Source organism: Crocuta crocuta, unplaced genomic scaffold (genome assembly GCF_008692635.1).
Source record: "Crocuta crocuta isolate KB4526 unplaced genomic scaffold, BGI_CrCroc_1.0 scaffold445, whole genome shotgun sequence".
Taxonomy (NCBI): Eukaryota; Metazoa; Chordata; class Mammalia; order Carnivora; family Hyaenidae; genus Crocuta; species Crocuta crocuta.
Window position 1 is genome coordinate 3,509,562 of NW_027530847.1, and position 13,110 is coordinate 3,522,671.

General features: G+C 36.9%; 1 protein-coding gene across 7 annotated transcripts in view; it reads right to left on the reverse strand.

Annotated features, from left to right (window-relative positions):
* TPX2 (TPX2 microtubule nucleation factor) overlaps positions 1-13,110 on the reverse strand; it is a 55,883-nt gene that overhangs the window by 33,030 nt on the left and 9,743 nt on the right. For 6 of the 7 annotated variants that reach the window (XM_077769355.1, XM_077769348.1, XM_077769349.1 and 3 more), the window contains 3 exons: positions 7,633-7,804; positions 5,647-5,769; positions 303-429 (listed from right to left, as the gene is read on the reverse strand). In XM_077769355.1, coding sequence (XP_077625481.1) covers positions 303-429; positions 5,647-5,769; positions 7,633-7,738 — 356 coding nt within the window. In that variant the 5' untranslated portion in view covers positions 7,739-7,804. The remainder of the gene's footprint in view (positions 1-302; positions 430-5,646; positions 5,770-7,632; positions 7,805-13,110) is intronic. The other variant, XM_077769352.1, reaches the window with a different exon arrangement.

Consider the following 13,110-nt stretch of genomic DNA (forward strand, 5'->3'; position numbering starts at 1 on the left):
TGTGTCATATATCCACACAACTAAAGTGCAATCCATATCGATAGTGCAAATATCAAGGACTCTGGAACCAAAGTAATCAGTCTGAATTTTGGCTCTGAAATAAACTTTAAGCAACCTAGTACCTCTAAGTCCTTATCAATAAATTAAGCATATTACCTACAATTCATAAATGTTATTAAGATTAAATGAGGTAAAATAAAGAGCCTAATATAGTATGAGACACATAGTGGGTAACCTTATAGTAACTATTCTTTGAACATTAATAATATAAATACCACTTTGGAGCCCTCAAACAGTCTTACCTCTGTGGCTGTGCTGGAGTATTTTTTGAGGTATTTCCCTTGACTTCCAGGGAAGAACCAGCATTTGATGGAATGGACTGTTCCACCAAATTTTCTTTTTCTGCCTCTTTGTAGTATGTGTTGTCAACTGTGGAAAAACAAAAACCAGTCAGTACTCAAATTCCAAGGAAGAAAGCTGGATCTGAGAGTATGTATACGTGTGTGTATAACAACATAGAATTCTAGATTAAAAACTGTGTGTGTGTGGAACCTTTAGTTCCAGTGAAATCTTATACAGAAGACCCATTTCTCAAATCTACTTTAGTTGAAGCAGAAACAAAGTATCCAGGGCCTGTCTGCCAGCCTAAATCACCACCTCAGAGAAAAGCATTTCTGCCTTTAATGTCGATATAATCATATTATCAGGCATTATGGGTATAACCTCCGGTTATTCTCCCCTCCACAAATTAAAAACAGTAAGAGTTAAAAAATACAGCATTTGGGAAAAGGGAACGTAAGGGTGGAAAGGGGAAGAAGCTATTTTATCATAAAGTATTCTGATGTTACCATGGCCATCATGAAACAGAAACAAAAAAGTACTATAAGAATACGGAGAAAAGAACAGTCAAATAATGGCTTCATGGAAGAAATAGCATTTTTGGTAGAGCTTATGAACTTCTGAACTGAGCCTTGACAAAAGACAAAAAATTCAACCAGGTAACAGGGAAGAAAAGTCAGGCTATGAAAACATACTTCATGCATTATTTATTCTAGAGAACAATCATTTGGCTCATTGCCTAAAGAAATTTTTTCCTGGAGGGGAGGAAAACAAACAAAAAAATGATAATGCATTATGTCAAGGCTACAATAGAGGCACCTACCCCATTTAAAAGCAGAGATGATTAAATTTAAAAAAATTTAATATAAAAATTTTATAGGGGTGCCTGGCTGGCTCAGTAGGTACAGCATGTGATTCTTCATCTCAAAGTTGTAGGTTTGAGTCTCATGTTGAGTGTAGAGATTACTTAAAAATAAAATCTTAAAAAAAAAAACCAATTTATATTCTGCCTACAATAAATGCTCTTAAATATAAAGACACACCATGCTAACACTAATCAAAAGAAAGCTGGAATGGCTATATTAATATCAGAAAAAGCAGATTTCAGAGCAAGGACTATCACCAGAGATAAGGACAATCATTTCAAAATGATAAAATGGTCAATTCCTCAAGATGCTGTAACAACTGAAATATTTATGTACCTAAAAACAGAGTTTCAAAATACACAAAGCAAAAAGTACAAGGGGAAATAGGCAAATCCATAAATATAGTCTGAAATTTCAATCTCTCTAATTTATGGAACAAGTTGACAGAAAAATTGGTTAGAATATAGTAGTCACAAATAATATAGGAACAAATGTGCACGGCTGTATTCCAATAAAACTTGATTAACAAAAATATGTTGCAGTAAACTCAACAAGACAATGTAATAGTTACAAACATACATACATACATGGTATGTGCATATGTACATATACACACATACACACATGGTGACAAAGCCCCAAATATATGAAGGAAAAACTGATAAAATTAAAGGGAAAAATAGATAATTCAACAATAATAGTTGATGATTTCAATATCCATTTTCAATAACAGATAGTACACTTAGAAGATCAATAAGGAAATAGAAGACTCGAGCAACAACATCAACCAACTTGACCCAATTGACATTTATGTAACTCTCCACCCAATGACAGCAGAATACACATTCTTTTGAAGTGCCCACAGAACATTTACCAAGACAGACCATGTACTGGGACATGAGACAAGTCTCAATACAAACAAATCAAATCACACAAGTATGTTCCTTAACAAAATGGAATAAAATCCCTCAAGAAATCAATAAGAAAGATTTCTGAACTGCCACTCCCCACCCTGTGTATTTGGAAATTTAAGTAACACCCTTCTAAAGGACACTTAGGTAACTTGGAACTAGTAGATAAATCCTGGAGATTACAGTCAACAATAATAGTCATAGAGATTATAGTCAACAATACTGTATTATAAACTTCAAAGTTGCTAAGAGACAAGATCCTTATTGTTCTCACAATGAGAGAAAAGAAATAATTCTGTGATATGATAGAGGTGTCAATCACATTGCAATATATAAATGTCTCAAATCAACACCTTAAACTTACATAATGTTGTATATCCAGTATACCTCAATTTAAAACAAGAACACATGGATCAAGAAGATATCAATAAGGAAATTTAAAGTATTTGAATGGAATGAAAATGAATACAGAGCACACCAAAATTGTGGGATGACATTAAAGCAGTACTTGGGAGGAAATTTATAGCAGGCAACATGTTAAAAAAGAAGAAAGATTTCAAATCAATGACTTCAGCTGCCATCTAAGAAACTAAAAAAGAAAAAAGAAAAGAGCATATTGAACTCAAAGTAAGTAGAAGAAGGGAGGTGGTAAAGATCAGAATGAAAATCAATGAAATAGAAAAAGCAATGGGGGAAAAAAAATGAAACCAAAAGTTGGTTCTTTCAGAAAATCAGAAGCACTAATAAATCTCTAGCCAGGCTGATTAGGAAAACAGAGACAACACAAATTACCAAGATCAGGAATGAAAGAGGGGTTATCATAGAGAATCTATAAATATTTAAAGGATAATAAGGAAACATGATGAACAACTTCTATACATTCAACAACTTAGATGAAACGGACAAATTATTTGAAATACAAACTACTTGTAGTTAAAAACCTTTCTACAAAGAAAACTCCAGACCCAGATGGCTTCAATGGTGAATTCTACCAAACATTTAGGTAAAACCTAATATCAATTCTATACAAATTTCTCAAAAAAACAAAAAAAAAAAAAGGAAGAGAAGGGAATATTTAGAGTAAGGTATTTATCAAAACAAGCAAAGGTATCACAAAGAAAATACAGACTAATATCCCTCATGAAAATTATATACAGAAATTCTCAACAAAAATGTAGCAAACTGAACCTAAAAATGCATAAAAAGAAAAAATACCATCATGACCAATTGGGGCTCATCCCAGAAAAGCAAGGTTGGCTTAACATTTGAAAATCTGTGTAATTCAACATATTAACAGACAAAAAAACAAAAAAGAAAAAAAGAAAAAAAGAAAAATATCATATAATCATCTCAATATAAGCAGAAAAGGCATTTGACAAAGGCTCACATCCATTCCAAATAAAAACTATCAACAAAATAGGAATAGATGGGAATTTCCTCAGCCAGATTAAGGGTATTTATGAAGAAACTACAGTTAACATCATACTTAATGGTGAAAGCCTGAATGCAACAACAGAAATAAGACAAGCATGTCTACTAAACATGCACTCTTTTCCACACCTACCCGACATCCTACTAAAGGTTCTAGCCCGTACGAAATGCAAGAAAAAGAAATAAAAGGTGTATTTGCAGAAGATATGATCATCTATGTAAAAATCTGATGGAATCTATTTAAAAAAACTACTAAAACTAGTGAGTTTAGAAGGTCGCAGGATAAAAGATTAATATGTAAAAATTAATTGTATTTCTTTGTATTAGCAACACAAAAGAAAATTGAAACCGAGGTATGGAAAGTGCTTTGAGAACACAAACAGGAGGAATCAGAGGAAAAAGGGTATTGGAGCTGGACCTTGAATGATGAGTAGGAACTTTTCAATTACATTAGGAGGCAGAGAGAGCAATACGAAATAAGGCAGATGAAAATACGTAATGTGAAAGAACACAGACTCTGAGGGGCCGAAGGGGCATGCACGGAAGCAACGTGCATGGTTTTGCCACATGACAGACTCAGCAGAAGTCTCTGGCTTTGGGGCACACTGTCGACGAAACAGCCTTGAACTGAAAATGGTCCAGACAAATTAGGTAATGTTACATACTCCTTCAATTCAAGAAGAGCACAAAGACCACCAGGGCAGCAGCAAACCTGCCATGCCTAATGAGCTACCATAACGCCAGAGGATACAGCACTCCGGCCACAGGCATTCCAAGCATGGCAAGTGAAACATGCCATACAGTTATAACCCCTTCTGCAAGAAAGAGGACAGATGCAAAAGCACAGGGTCCTTGCCCTAATCCCAAATTCAACAGGTATAATCTGTCCTCATGAGTTAATTATTTGAAAGTCATCCCAGCAGCTTAGACTTTGTAAACTAAAATTTGCTAAAAATACAGCTATTTCCTGGTATGGCTCCTCTAGTTAATGGTCTAATCAAAGCCAGTTTCAGATTTACCTGTTAAGAGTACTTTTCAAATGCTCTAAATTGATCGTGGTATTGGCTGTACAACTACTCTATGACTGTACTATAAAAAAAAAAACACTGATGGGGAGTCTGAGGGGCTCAGTCGTTTGAATATCTAACTTTTGACTCAAGTCATGACCTCTCGTTTGTGGATTTGAGCCCCCGCATCAGGCTCCGTGCTGACGGCTCGGAGCCTGGGGCCTGCTTCGGATTCTGTGTCTCCCTCTCTCTCTCTGGCCCTCCTCTGCTTGCGCTCTGTTTCTCTCTCTCAAAAAATAAAATGTTAAAAAAAATTGTTTTTAAACTGAAATGTCCACTTTAGGTCATTTGTATATATGAATCGTATCTAAATATGGCTGTTACTTCAAAAAAAGAATCATTTTTAAGGATTTAGCATCTCTTTGATTTTTTTTTAAAGTTTTATTTCTGAGAGAGAGAGAGAGACAATGTGAGCAGGGGAGGTTCAGAGAGAGAGGGGGATACAGAATCTGAAACAGGCTCCAGGCTCTGAGCTAGCTGTCAGCACAGAGCCCAATGCAGGGCTCGAACCCACGAACCGTGAGAACATGACCTGAGCTGAAGTCGGACGCTTAACCGACTGAGCCACCCAGGCGCCCCAAGGATTTAGTATCTCTTAAAAAATACTTTTGTTCTGATCAAATAGAAAATATTCTGCGACCTTAGTAACCACCAGTTTAAATGTCAATTGTCTTTTAAAATCAGATACATGACTCAAAGAATTCTTATGCAGTGGCAAGCAGCACATTCTTCTCTCCTACTGCTTTGTTTCCCAGCCAGACTCGGGTTAGGTTATGTTAAAACTTGTCACAAAAAGAAAAGAGTTATATATGTGGCAATAAAAGTCTATTTTAGTTTAAGTTCCAAGAGATTAAAAAAAAAAGAATGTAGTGCATCATTAGCGTCACATTTACATGAAATAAAATTGCCCCATTTCACCAATAATAAACCAAAGACTACAGCATGTAGGTAATTCCCCCAGATCCCTCAGGCCCCTAACTCGCTGTTCCACCAGGCTGCCAAAGAGCTTTTTCCTAAAATGTTCTTTCTTACCTGATCTCAAAGGTGTGACGATAGCTTGTTGAGGATTAGGCTTCCTCAGAGGGGTTTTGCCCTGAAAAAGCCCTCCTATGCCATTCTTCCCAGGAAACTTATTCTCCAAATTGGCCTTCTCTTCTGTGAAAAAAAGAGCATCATCATTTAAACAATCAGCAAGGAAATAAAATAAATCAGTCCAATGCACGTAAATGGGGACTAAAGCCCCCTACTAGCACGTCTCTAACTCATTTGGCAAGTACAAACAAAGCTCCTGTGATCAAAATGAAGTGAGTACACATCATACGTCAGAGATAGAGACTGTAAAAACTATCACTATAACACTGGCAACACTGAACAATGTATTACAGAAAAGGAGAAGTGCAGACTCTGCATTGTGAGTAGCTACTTATCTTTGTTTGATACACATTTAGGACCATACAAGCAAGAACTGCCCTAATCTACCATCTAAATACATCATGTTTCTCTTAAAGAGAACTGTAGCCATTAAGATCTGCAGGGCTTACAAGGGACGTCTTATGGTCTATTTGAATTGAGGTTCTCCTTCGACTGGGGTGGTAAGAAGTGGGGGTGTGAGGATGGAACAGAGCGAGGCTCTCCCAAGGAAATTTACCTTGGATTCTCCTGTGCCCAAAAGTGAGGGCAAAGTAGTGAAACATCTAATCTACCAACTGCCTACCAACAAACAGAGGCTTCAGGAATGTGGTGAGCCCCAGCAATAAGACTGTGCATGCACAATCTGACTGCAACTGTGTAAAAAGATATGATTACTTGCAAGAGAATTTGAAAATAATATATTAGAACTTAGGTGGTTCTGAAAGAATAGTGGGATTAATTTTTTTCTTCCACATTGTATTTACTAGTATCATTGTACTAATATTCCGTATTCTGTTTCTAAAGAAACTTAGAAAAAGAGATAGACAACCCAGACTCTTCCTCGGGGGTTTCAGTAATGCAGGGACATGGGGGAGACCCTTCTAGGGCAGCTGGTCCTCTTCACCCTTCCTCCACACCACTGCCAACAGACCCCTCCTCCAATGGACACCATTAAAGGCCTTTTGCGAGAGAAGGGTAGGTGCCACCACATTTGGACACTGCATTGTAGGCGATAAGTACAGCTGCAGAGGACTCATTTATTCTCCCATCACATTTTTTTTTTAATACAGAGGATAAGTACATGAGAGAGAATAAAATAAAGGGACCCTAGCAACTACTAGCCTAAAATATCACTTGTCTCCCCTTATTATTCCAAAGTAATATAAAAACACAACCACATCCTTATTTATTATTGGCCCGGTGTCAGGGTTTGTGTCAAATCATAGGACTCAACATCAGGCAATCCCATTTGTTTGGGAATTGAGTTCTGAGTAGCATAATCCCTCCAGCTAAAAAGGCATTGGTGAGGGCAAGCAAAAGGGAGGTAACTGCAGTTATAAAAAAGCAACACAAGAATGCCTATGATGTTAGAACTGCTCAATGCCTTGACAGTGGGCGTAGATACACAAACCTACAGAAGTGATGAAACCGCAAAGAACTTACTACAGAAATGAATATGAGTACAAATGAAACTGGGGAAATCTAAGTAAGATGGGTGGATTGTACCAATGTCAGTATCCTAACTCTAATACTAGATTCTGTGCCCAGTGAAAGTAGAGCAAGTTTTTATGTGGCTACCATCACTGTAGACATGCTGCGAGTCTCAGAGTTTCATTCACTCAACTTTGTTTCATCTGAATTTTTCCATATATCACTAAAGCTTAAATATTTACTATTCCTACCTGCAAAATAACACTGATAGCCCCCTCCTAAAGCACTGGGCATTTCAATTATTTCTATTGTATCATAGATAATAAAATATCTTGGTGTAGAAAAAAATGTATATTTTAGGTATTTTCTTGCAATTCCTACTATTTTTTTTTTAAAGGTACTTGGAACAAAGTGAGCCACAAACCCTTAAAATGGCCAAAGAAAGCAGATACTTACCAAACCAAGAATCTATGTTTTGGGTATCTTCCTCATCATCCAAAGAGGTAAAATTGATGAAGTCCATGGGAGCATCATAGGAATAAGATGTTTTAACTTGTGACATTGTCCCCTTCCTTGACACAGAAGAGCAAGTTTTTCCCAGTATTCACTCTTCTCAACAGATCTCCTTCTAATGAAAGAAATGGGTAAGAAACTTGGTTGTGCATTGATCTAAGGTACTGATTCCACAGCAATTACTTTGATTTTACTATCGCATTTGCAATTCTGAAAATGACCTAGACAAGATGCCTTATTTTTCAAACCAAACTAAAAACTAAAATTTAATTTTTCTTTTTCTTTTTTAAAGATTTTTTTTTTTTTTTTAAGGTAATCGCTACACTCAACATAAGGCTCAAACTCACAACTCCAAAACCAAGAGTTTCATGCTCTACCGACTAAGCCAGCCAGGTGCCCCAAAGTTAACTTTTCTTTTTTGGTAACTTAAAGATACTCCTGAAGATAAATATGTTGGAATTAGAAAGAGGTGAAGTTTGATGAGTACCTACAACATGCCAGGCAAGCACTGTACTAGGTGTTTTAGATTCATTATTTTATTTTCCCTCAACCTACCATTTTCTCATTTCTGGCCTCTCCCACATCCAATTTACTACTCTCTCTCTGCCCCAAATAACCCAATTTCTAAAATACGGCATTAAATTTTACACCTACTAACTAAAATCTTACTCATCATTCAAAGTCCAATTCAATTCTCTACAAACTCTTTCCCAATTTCCATCTATCATACTAACTGTTGCCTCTCCAAGGCCCATAGTGCTTTGTTTACCATTCAATTTTATATTAGTTAACTATGCAAATGTCTCTCCTAGCAGACTGTAAATTCCTGAAGACAAGGACTCATCCATCAAGGTACTTAGAACAGTTGTCTTATACCTAGTAAAAGCTTAATACATTTTGCCAACTACAGGTTTTCCTGTAAATATTTCCTTAGAAATATTTTCATAGGCTCCTGGGTAGCTCAGTCAGTTAAGCATCCGACTTTGGCTTAGGTTTGTGAGTTTGAGCCCTGAGTCAGGCTCTGTGCTGACAGCTCAGAGCCTGCAGCCTGCTTCAGATTCTGTCTCCCTTTCTCTCTGCAACTCCCCCACTCACACTCTGTCTCTGTCTCAAAAATAAACATTAAAAAATTAAAAGAAAAATACATAAGAGGAGGCATCTGGCTGGCTCAGTCATTAGAGCATGCCACTCTTGATCTCAGGGCTGTAGGTTTGAGCCCGACATTGGGTATAGAGATTGCTAAAAATAAATTTAAAAAAATAGATAAAAAGGCAAAACATGAAAATTAGGTCAAAGGAACAAGTCAAAGATATGGGCCCATCCCTACTCGTATACAAAGTTCTACACTGTCCCATAGAAACCTGTGTAGGCTTAAAGTCAGCCCCACTCTAGCCATTTATGGTTAAGAAAGTATCTGGAAGTAGTCTGAAAAACAGTCTGAAGGACACACTCACTGGCAAATAATTTCCCTATGAAACCCAATGAGCCATTTGTCTTCATCCAGGGAACAGCATGTACTTAAAAAGTATTCTGTATCTTGGAAGAGAAGTAGATACCAGTAATCACTTGCATACACATTTATTAAATTAAGTACCTTTCTTTAAGCCTTTATTATAAAAATTCATGTTCATGAAAGAAATTAGATTACAAAAAAGCTCTCATAAAAAATAATAATCTACAATACCACACTATTCCAGTTTGTCTGTCTCTCTCATTTTTTCTATACATACTTACATATATTTGAAATCTGCTTCACATATTATAAGCATTTTCCATGTCAATATATATAAATATTTCATCAACTGATGGCAATATCATAATTTACTTATCCCCTATTTTTAGGCATTTTCCAATATTTTCACTTTAAAGATATTACTAGAAGAATATCCTTATAGTTCAATTTCTGTACACATCCTTAACTATATCCTTAAGATAAATTCTTAAAAATGGAATTGCTGGCTCTTGATACAAACTGTGAAACTGGTCCTCAAAAGATCAATATCCACTTACATTTACGAAGGAGATATGCCAGTTCCCCAAACTGTCACCAATTCTGGGCACTAATAACCCTCAGCACTCATTGTCTTTATATTATACAACTATACCTATACTCTGAAATAAATCATGAGATTAGTTATACCCAATTTCATTGCTCAGTGGTTTGGCCAGTATTTCATTAGCTTATTTCAGTGCACTGGGGGTAATTCAGAAGGTACTTGAGTGCCCAACAAACTTTTGTTCTAATAATTATTTGGCTGACATAGTGACATCAATCCATACACCATGGTCTCTCCTATGAACTCAGTGCAGCCAGAACTCCACAGATACCTTTGTAACAATGCTCCACTTGAGGTACTTACTGTAGAAATGTGATTATTTTGGAATCAGGAGGAATCTTAAATAATACCTATCTTTTGCATTTTATAGATAAGTATTAATTATAGCAAAAAAGGCTCTTCCAAGATCAACACAATACTAACGATCATAGTAAAAAGTTACCAAAGGTACTTTTGGCCAGGTACTCATGGCCAGGTGCCATGAAGTAGTAAATACATACTATTGCATATACTCTCCAACAATTCTGTAAAGCAGCAATTATTATTCCTGTTCTAGAAGAGGAAGCTGGAGAATGACTTGCCTAATATCACAGTTACATAAAGTCAGAATTAGATCTAGAGCTGAGCTCCTAACTTCAATACAATGTTCTTCCCACATCGTTCTGCCCTCTCACCCTATGAATTAAAGAAACATATTAACATAGTTACAGCCTCTATTTGCGTAGAAAACAGTACTGCATTCCAAGTAAATCCATTCTCCATAGTCTCTTGCCCTCAATAGAGGAGTCTTTATTATTCTCATTCTAAAGTTTTTACTTTTCTCTACTTTAATTATTCAATTTAACTCAATTAAGTTGCTTGTTAGCAGTCCACTCTTACTATGAACTCACTAGGGACCTTAAGATGTGGGCTTCCTGATACTGGAGCTCCTTTCTCATTAATACTCAAGATTGAGGCTATGTCTCATACAAAAAGTAGAAGATCTAGGGGCACGTGGGTGGCACAGTTGTGGAGCGTTGGACTTCAGCACAGGTCATGATCTCACAGTCTGTGCATTTGAGCCCCGCGTTGGGCTCTGTGCTGACAGCTCGGAGCCTGGAGCCTGCTTTGGATTCTGTGTCTCCTTCTCTCTGCCCCTCCCCTGCCTGCACTATGTCTCTCTGTCAAAAATAAACAAACACTGGGGCGCATGGGTGGCTCAGTCAGTTAAGCATCTGACTTTGGCTCAGGTCATGATCTCTTGGTTCATGGGTTCGAGCCTGCGTCGGGCTCTGTGCTGACAGCTAGCTCATAGCCTGGAGCCCGTTTCAGATTCTGTATCTCCCTCTCTCTCTGACCCTTCCCTGCTCACGCTGTCTCTCTCTCTCTTTCAGAAATAAATAAAAACATTTAAAAAATAAACACTAAAAATATATATAAATATTTATTTTAAAAAGGTAGAAGATCTAGTCTCAAACACAAAGGAATTTAAAATCTAGATAGGAGCTAAGGTTCCGGCACACTCAAAAAAATAAGATAGTATACAATATTTAAATTATATAGTATAAACTCTAAATATACAGAGAATTAGAAATTAATATCACTTAAGTCAAACTGACTAAATATGTTTCACTGAACAGCATCAAAATAGTAGGAAGTATACTGTAACAGAAGTCACCACCCTGATCACCACCTTTTAAGTTTAGTGGAGCCATGAACAGTTCTGGCCAATGAGAACGGAAGTAGGCATCTGCTGGGGGATTCACAGGAAAACTTACTTTCCTGATATAGCCACAGCCCTTGTTCTCGCCCTTTCCCTTCAACCCTTCTTCTTGCCTTAAAGGCAAATGTAATGGTTAGAGATATAGCAGCTATCACGCACACAAGGGGACGGCCAAAAAAGTAACACTGGCCCTGACATTGCTGAGCTACTGACCATTGAGCAAATATCAGCAACCATCGACCTCCAGATGATACTCTTTTTGAATAAGCCATTATAGTCACATTTTTCTGCCACTTATAGCCCAAAACAATCCCAACAAACCCAGAAGTTCAGAATTCTAGACCTGTCTCTGGCATTTACTGGATGTATAGGACAACAGGCAAATCACTGTATCTTTCTGTCTACTTCCTTCCCATAAACATGAAAAGGCATTTTGAGTACTATAAAATGCACTACTGTTAAGATATTATCACTACCTCTCCTCTCCTTGACCATCTATATTCAAAGGACCCTCACTGAATGATTCCCAAGTGACTGACAGTGGTTAAAATTCCCCTGCTGCAAGGAAGTTTTCCTGTTCTTGTGAACAAACATGCTGGAAGACATGGGAAAATCTTGGATTCCCATGATCTTAATGCCTAACCCAGGTCACTGGGAACACTTCCCAGGCAGGAATGTAATGAAGACAACTAAAGCCGGGGGAGGGAAGAGGCAGGAATGTAATATGCAACAACCCCACTTAGCTTCCTAAAAATCATGATTCCACCAAAGCATGCCACTGAAAACCACCTGGAAAGTATTCAAATTTAACCCTTCACATTCTTTTTTCTTTTATTAATTATGGAGCTACATGCCTACCCTCGTTGGAGGGCAACTGCATGTTTCTTTTTGATAGCTCTTGCCAGATGTAAAACTTTATCTTACAGATATGTACTTATGCATGTTTAAGTATAAGAAAGTGCACTATAGCATTTTTGATAAAAGCCAAAAAACTAAAAACAAAAATGCCACCAATAGAAGACTGGTTGAATAAACTATGGCACAATCGTAAAATAACATATTAAGGAACTTTAATATTAGGTAACTGTGCATATGTGATAATATGTACGCAATGAGTTCCAAGGGCCTACATTAGGTGAGAAAAGTAAAATGTAGAAGTGCATACTCCCATTCATGTTAAAAAGAAGGAAAGGGGTAATATATATACTCATGTATACTTTTATACATACATAGACCATTCTGGAAGGAGACACAGAAGTGTTAACAGCATTTGGGTCTGGGAAGAGAGCTAGGAGTTCTGGGTCAGGGGAAGACTTCTCACTACATGAACTCTTTAAATGTTTTATTATATAAAGGAGTATCTTTTCAGTTTAAAGAACTGGACACATAGTATTTATTTCCCCCAAATTGGTGTTTTTAAGTACTTTTGGTAATCCAGCAATAATTGTTAAATCTATTGATTTCTACAAATGAAGCTTCCCATTTACACAGTCTGAAATTGGCCACTAACTTCACTTACCCAAATGTTACACATTATTTTTTTAATTTTTTTTTTTAATATTTTTATTTATTTCTAGGAGAGAGAGAGAGAGACAACGTGAGCAGGGGAGGGTCAGAGAGAGAGGGGGATACAGAATCTGAAGCAGGCTCCAGGCTCTGAGC